This window comes from Phascolarctos cinereus, unplaced genomic scaffold (assembly GCF_003287225.1).
Source record: "Phascolarctos cinereus isolate Bilbo 61053 unplaced genomic scaffold, phaCin_HiC Scaffold_726;HRSCAF=1367, whole genome shotgun sequence".
Lineage (NCBI taxonomy): Eukaryota > Metazoa > Chordata > Mammalia > Diprotodontia > Phascolarctidae > Phascolarctos > Phascolarctos cinereus.
In genome coordinates, this window is record NW_027556098.1 from 54561012 (window position 1) to 54569369 (window position 8358).

The 8358-nt window shown below is 35.9% G+C and overlaps 1 protein-coding gene across 1 annotated transcript in view; it reads left to right on the forward strand.

Moving 5' to 3' along the window:
* Positions 1-8358, forward strand: part of URB1 (URB1 ribosome biogenesis factor) — a 91860-nt gene that overhangs the window by 78526 nt on the left and 4976 nt on the right. Inside the window, 4 exon segments of the mRNA XM_078146568.1 lie at positions 588-731; positions 2109-2222; positions 5914-6110; positions 7319-7560. Coding sequence (XP_078002694.1) covers positions 588-731; positions 2109-2222; positions 5914-6110; positions 7319-7560 — 697 coding nt within the window.

Sequence of the window (8358 nt, forward strand, 5' to 3'; positions counted from 1 at the left end):
TGAGGTCTGTGGTATAGTATTGGTCAGTTCTTAGAAATAGTATTCTTTGGACCAGATAAGCAGTATGCACAGATTGGCACCTATCTGCAGCGTTCCTGGTGGGCACTGAGGAATTAAGTGATGTGGCCAGGGTTCACACAGGCAGGATGTGTCAGAAGGGAGACTGGAACCTAGATCTTTTTGACTCTGAGGCCATCTGTCTATCTCTTGCTCCATACTGCTTTGTGCTACACACCATTGTAAATAAAAAGATAACTAAGAGGAAGCAAACCTACGAGCAACTGAATAGCCAGGAATCATCTCAGAGAATGGATAATGCGGCATACACTGTCTCTTCTCAGCAGAAAGACTGGGGACCACCAGGGCAGGCAGAACGTTATCTCCATTGTCAGATATCACTTCCCATTGTATTTGTTTTACAGATTTGCTTTTTATAAGGGAGGATTCAACTCTGGTCTTTTGGAGAAGGGACAAAAATGACTGATTAAAAAACAAAAAGCATCCAAAAAACTCCTAAGACCTTTTAAAAATCTAATTAATAAAAATTTTGCTGTAGATAACACGTTCCTTTTTTGCTTGGATTATAGTATAGAGTAGAACAAGAGTGGATATTTGAACTTCTGAGGCAAGGAATTCGAGACACGCACTGCTATGATTTGTATTCCTCTCAGAGGATTTTCCATATCATCCTGACCTTCTTCAATAGCCCATTGTGTGATGAAACAATGCAGGTAAGGTGTTTTTACAAAAGCTTATTTGAGAAAGAAAAGTATGTGTACATTCTCATGTTTGTCATCTGAAAGCTAAGACTGTGACTTCTAATCCTGACCTGGATGTGAATATTTCCCTAGTTTACTCCTATGACCTTTCACCTGGTTTTTAGTGTGGGAAAAATAAGATATAATGCCTTCCTTATTACACAGCCTTCTTTACTACAGTAGAGTTCTTTAGTAGACATAGTACAGTTTGTGTTCAATATTTACCTTTTCCTGCCCACTCCTAAAAATGTATTCTCAAAAAACCCTTTGTACTGTTGCCCCTTTATGCTGTGTTACTCTTCTGTTAATAAGGGCCTTTTATTTGCCCCAAGAGGGAAGATATATTTAGTCATCTTATTCTATTTAAGACTAAGTAGTGAAAACATAAATTGTTCCATCTAAGTAGGTAATTAAACCTCTTGTTTCAGGAACTCTCAAGCCACTTAGCTCCGTTTTAGCATATGGAAGTGGTATGTTACCAAGTGAGACCCTAGAAAACAAAGAGAATTTATGTATCCTCAAATGCCAGACTGACTTGGACAGATTAACATGGGCATCAAGAGAATGTATATATTCATCTTTCTCCCCCTGGAATTTAATCCAGATTTATGTTCTAAATAGCAACAGACAGTTGGAAGAAATAAATATGACAAAACTCTCATACTCTCTGGTGTTCACTCTAGCATAAATTTTGAAATGTCTTGGAATATGGACCCATGACCTTTCTTTTGGTTTCTAAAGTGATACTAGGTTTGGATAAGTAAGAGTGAATAGAGGCTAAAGGAGTATTGTTAACAGAAGTCAGAAGGAACAGAATATTTTTATACAAATCCAGTTCACTCAGATTTTTATATCAGTGCTCCTGAGCTCATATATATATATATATATAGATATATATATCTATATATATCTATATATATAGATATATATATCTAGGGATTCTAAAACTCTTAAATAGCATGTACAGGTTAAGAAACTGAGGCATAGAGAAGGAAAATGGACCCCGTAGTTAACTTGGTAACAGATTTTGCATGTTACATGTGCTGATTTCTGATGGTGGACTGTTTTTTATTTTATTTTTGATGCCCACACAGTGCCCTGCACACAGTAGGCATGTAATGAATAGTTGTTGGATTGGATTGGACTAGAGTGCATTAACATAAGTGGTGATTTAGAACTGAAGCCCAGTGATTAAAGTGAAAATTTGTGTGGTACCATATGATACTTCATTACAGATACTTTGTTTTCCATAAACAAACACCTGTAGCATACTTTTAAAAAGTTTATCTTTTAGTTAAATAAAGCCTTTTTTTTATATTGAGGAGTTACTTTTTGGTTTTTTGTTTTCAGAACTGGATTCTAGAAATCCTCCAGAATGCTGCCCATATTACAAAAGCTGCCTTTGAAATTGTGCAGGAACATAGCCTTTTAACTTGGATTTTGCATATCCTTGGGACAAAGTGAGTACCTATTCTCTTTTCTGTGTATTTATCGATGTTGGGAGGAGACATTGATGGCTCATCTACTTCATTAGTGTTGAGTAGAATTTTCACAGATTTTTAAAGTTGAAGTGCCCTCGGAAACTAAGTCCAACCCATTCCTCAACGGAAATCCCTTGTATGGTATTTCTACCCAGTGGTAAACTAGCCATTCACACAAAAATGAATGAATGAATACATAAATAAATGAATGAGTGAAGTCATTGAAACACCAAGTTCCACTGAATCCATAACACCACTTAATATTACTGAAATGGTGTCTTTCTAATTTTTAAAATGTTATTTGAGTTTCCGATTTTGCCCATGTGATGGCTCAAGTGTTGGCCTTGATCATTAGCCAGCTCCATAAGAGACCCTCTAGTTTCCTTTATGTGTGCAGCGGATTAGTCCTGTTCTGAAAGATGGTTCACCAATTTTAACTTTCAGGATAATGGTCCTTGAACATCAACTTTATGCTGCCAAAAAGTATTAAGTTTGGGTTTGGAACAACACAATCATTCCTTAATTACAATAGGAAAAAAGCACATATCACTTTTTGAAGAAATTACATTCAAACTTATCTTCAAGACTGACCTTCAGACATGATACTGGGTCAACGTTATCTACTGTCAACTATTCAGAGTGAAAATGGCCAGTGGAGCCCACAGTAAGGAGATAGACAGAATCCATCTTTAAATTAATACTAAATGGAGACCATCCAGGATGGCAGAATAGGAGGAAATGGTGCTCCCCTGCCACTACATGACTTAAGTCCTCAATCATCACAGGATTCAACCCCTAAGAGAAGGGGCCACAACTTTGTCACTCAGACTGCCCCTACATGAAAAGCAGGGCTTTTGTGCAATCACTTGACTGCTCAAGAATGAGCAAAAAACTAATAATATAGCTAACATTTATATACTGCTCTACAGTTTGCAAAGCACTCATTTGATTCTCACAGCAACCCTGGGAGTTTTTGCTGTTAAGTAAACTGGGGCAAATAGATTAAATTACCTAGTAAGTATATGAGGCTAAATTTGAGCGCAGGTCTTCCTGACTCCAGACCCAGTCTATCCACAGCACCACCTAGCAGCCTCTTAAGTCATGTGTGTGTGTGTGTATGTATACACACATATACATGTATACACACATATACATATATACACACATATACATACGTACACACAGTATATATATATGTATACACACACACACACACACACACACACACATATACACACACATATATTTACACCAGGAGCCAGCATTACATGTGATATAGATAAATCAGAGTCCTTTCCAATATCAGGGTTAAAGCAAAATTGTTCATTGTCATTCTTGTCCTAGAAGGGCCAATGATAGCAGTAAAACAAAAAGAAGAAATTGAGGAAAGAAGCAAAGGCAAAGAAGAAACAAAACTATTAATTTTTGTGAATGATGTGATTCTGAGAGAAGCCTTGAGAATCAATTAAAATTTTGATTAAAACAATAACTTCAGTAAAGTTATAGGATGTAAAATTAAGCCACATAAGTTATTAGTATTTTTGAGAGAATCAACTCATTTGTAGAATAAGAAGGTTGGACTAGGTGGTCTCTAAGGCTCATTTGTGTATCCAGTGAGCTTATTTTATTTCAGTAGATCTGTGGTATCCAATGAGCTTATTTTATTGTAGTAGATCTGTGATCTCACTGATGTGGGTATTCTGTCAGCTGCTCATTTAATCTCTTGTAGCAGAAAAAAACATTTCAATTTTGTCCTTTGGGGAGGAGATTAATAAAAATTCACATACAATTTTGCGACAATGAGAAATTGACTAACATTGACAAATGCCCATTGTGTGGGCTACTCAAAAGAGTTATGTCATCTTTAATGTACACTGTTTGATGTTACGAAAAAGAGAAGAACAATTCTGTAAGTACAAGAACTGGAAAAGATGGATGAACAGTGTAGCAAACCTTTCAAGATATTAAGTGACCTACTTTAAATTTTATGAAATACTTCCCTAGTCAGCAATATCATTTTTTCCTGACTAGAAAATAGCATTATCTACCAGTCCTACACTAGGAAAGATGGTGACCAAGTGTAAAAGGACCTAGTGTTTAATCCATTTAGCTTTTCTGGGTCTCAATTTCTTATTGAAAAATGAGAGACTAAACTAGATCGTCTTTAAGGTGCCTCCCAGCTCTAGGTCTCTGGTCCTTAGAAAGTGAGAATAGTTTAAAAAATTATATATCCAAGCATTGACTCTGGCTCATACCCTGGAAGTGTTTCTTTTCTACTGTGCAGTAGTGGCAGCAGAGTCTTTTGCGCTGCTGGGTTCCTGAATATTTAAGAAGTAGAAGAATTGCAGGATTTTAAATTTAGGGCTCAGCACCTATCTAGTCCCACCACCCTCTTATTTTATAGGTGAGGAATCTGAGATCCAGAGAGGCCAGGGTACTTGTCCAGAGTCACATATGTTAGGAAGTAGCAAAGCTGCTATTTATTTGAACAGAAGTCTTCTGACTTTAAATACTTTCCACTGGACTGTGCTGCCTGTTCAGAGGGGGAAAATAGGGGTGTTCAAACATCATGCAGATATATTGGTGGCGCACATTTCTAAAATGTCTGTGAAAGTGTTTTGAAAACTGTGCTACACAAATATAAGGTGGTATTATTGCTATTTTTATAATAAACAGCATGTGGTATAAATTGCAAAAACATAAGGGGCTGCTTAAGGGAGGTAGGTAAATTGTCAGGAAACATGTTACATTTATCTTTAGAATATACTGAAATTGAAAAGTGAGAATTTATTCAGGACGGATCACTTTAATAAAACAGAAACTGTCTTTGATAATTTATGTGCCATATTGATTGTGTTTTCAACTTCATATACATCTAATGAAACATTCCTAGCATAACATTGATTAGTATTTTCCAAAGTTTTCAGTTTTTTTCTTTGATAAGAAACATTTTACTGTATCAGTATGTTTTTTGTAAGGTTAATTTGAAAAATTAATTTAAAATCATATTCTTGGTGTTATTAAAAGAACAATACACAACTAAATGAATGAATGAACAGGCCCATCAGTGCAACAGATTAAGTATGTATCATACTGAAAGAAGCAAATGAATCTAGTAGCCCTCATATTGGATAAACCCAAAGACCTGTACTACTAGGGGGCCAATATGTGAATTTGTTTTCTATGCTTATTTGTTACATGGGTTTGTATTTCCAAATACAAAGTACTGATATTAAATGATCTAGAGTTGACTTGTTATGTTTACTCTTAAATGGTGCTTTCGTCATTTTCGGCTTTTAATTGAGACACGTGATAAGAAACCTCATATGAGAAATAAGAAACAAACTCTTCATGTATTTGTCAGTAACAGAACCTTTATCTAGACCTTCTCAGAGTTTTTAAAAGTATTTTTCACATCATTTTTTAAAAAGAAATGTTGTCCAGTTCTAAATCTGTGGTCCTAAGTCTAGTATGTTACTTTATAGATCATCCTTCGAGCTGTTTTAAATTTATGGAAGGCATAAATTAAGCTGCTTCACTTACTTGTATTAGAAAATAGCAAACTTCTTTTTTTTAAAGCCTAGTTCAGTCATCCTTTATTTTAGTTGAGAGAGATTTAGCTGGAAGGCAGCAATTTTGAAAGAGTGCTGAAAGGTATTTATCTTTGGTTGTAGGTTTTTGGAAACCAGATCCTATCCAACATTATATCCTTGCTGCATACTCTGTGGGTATCCAACTTGGGTAATAAAAGAATGGAGATACAGGATGACCATCCCTGTGAGCTTGTGGCTCCACAGTCACCAAAGCTGCTTCCTCTACAGTTTGTCAATGAATTCCTCTACATTTTGATTGTGTTGGTGAAATATCTTCGGTAAGTGTCCCCATAGTGTGTATTTGGGGCTGTCCTACTAATGGACATGTCAGCTTACCTTGTGACCTCAAGAAGACTGTTAAATCTCCCTGCTTTCATTTTTTTTCCCTTATGTAGTTTCCACTGGGTCTGTGAGAACTTAAAGTACTTCTAAAAATGTTTTAGGTCAGACCAATGACCTGTACAGCTTAGGGTGCTGTCTATGCCAGGGATACCAAGAAATATTTTGTAAATGGGCAGAATTGTCTGCCAAAATTCCAGTCTAATAAAGTTAAGGATGTATTGTAAACTTTTTTCTCATCCTTTAATAACAAGTTAGGGATTAGTTGTGTATGGCTTTGTTTAAAGCCTCAAATCCTTCTGTATTTGTATTGTAGTCTGCAGTAGCACTTATGCTTCTGTTTTGTTTCAAATAGTCCATCCTTACTAGACACTCATAAGATGAGATGAAAAATATTAATTATTCAGTCACTGTTTTTGTTGACAAAAGAATTTAAGACCTAGAATTTGTGACTTAACTAAGTAATACAAATCATAATAGCAAGTTGATCACAATACCCTGACAGATCTCTTGAAAAAAATTAGGAACAAGGTTTGGGTTTTTTTGTATATGTATTCACAATTTAAGTTGCTAAGTATCCATCTTATTTATTGTAGGTAAAGACTGGAAAAAGTACCATTGGCCAGGGGAACTAACTTAGTCAATTCTAGAAATATTTGGATAATTTTTTTTTTACTTTTAAAGACAAAAATTTTGTGTTACATGGGTATTTGAGGTTGCATGTAGAGTTCAGAAAGCTATGTTTATCCATGATCAACAGAGCCTTGTCAGTTTTCTGTCCTGTTTGATAATAACTTAAAAGATTAGAGTTACATTGAAAACTTGGGTGGTTTTCCAGAAAGAGAAGTAGGGTACAGTAGGGGAGGCCACTGTGGCACTGTTTTTCACTTAGAAATTAAATTCATATCTATTGTTCAATCTTTCCCATCTTTAGGAGTCTACGATAGCTCATATAGGCAAAGATAGCTAATTTTATTTGAGTAGAAATCCATTTAAGCTGCAAGAGACTTGGCCTGCGAGGTTTTTTTCTGCCAGGTACTTTCAAGATTGCTTGGCAGAGCTTGTATCTGTTTTGTACCAGTAGGAACTAAACCTAGAGAAAAGAACCTTCTGAGTAAGTTTCTGTCATTTTTTGGTCCTCATATAGGCCCACCTTGGATTCTGTCCAGATTACTCACTTTTTTAGTACTTTAAGCTCTGTGCTGAGGTACCGAGAAACTGTTTTAGAAGCCTTCAAGGAAATGGATCGACTGACGGTGAATGAAAATGTGTTTTCTACCAAGGATGTCCTCATGCTCTTGCATAAGTGGAGCATAATTATGGGAGATGTTAAGCTCCAAGAAGACCTGAAAACAATGATTGAAAAATACCAAGTCAAGGAATTAATGAGTAAGTTTTAAAGTTGATGTCTGTCTGCGTTACAGTGTTGTCATTTCATCCATGCTAGAGAATCTAATTCCATTACAGTCTTTTCTAACCAAATACTTATCATGTATATCTTCCATGTCCTGGAGAGCAGGCAGCAGGAAAGGGTTCAAGTTACTGGACTGTGCTCCAAGTGAAACTGTTTTGCTCTTCCCTTTCAGCTTTTCTCCTATGTACTCTACTACCTAAAACCCCCTAGACTGAGCTCTCTTAATTCAAGGGGCAGTACTTAGGGTGTCTCAGTTTCATCTAGCATGACAGAGGAAGAACTCCATGGTTAGGAGGATTCTTTCCTATACCTTATCTTTTTGTTTTACTTTTGTATAAACTTTTTTTCTTTTTTAAATTTTGAACTTATGGTATTAAATACCATATAAATTTTGGACCAGAAAGAAGAGATTATACATGAAACCTTGCATATATACTTCCCATGCCTTTTCATTTAGGATCATTCACTGAAAGCAAGATAGAACCTTAGAACTCATGTAATCCTGACTTCTTGTTTGGATCAGGAAACTGATGCCCAGAGGAAAATGATTTGCCTGAGATCACATAACTGGGAAGTGGCAGACTAGAATTCAAATCCAGGTCCTCTAACTCTAAATCTTGTGTTTCACTATTCCAGTCTGTTTCATTGCCCCCTAGAGCAGGAGGGGAAATAGGTCATACAGACCTATGTTGTTTTTAAAGTTTTGGAGGGCTACCACTCCATCAGTGTAGCTACTTTTCTACACTTTCCTACAATTATTCTTCATATATGCT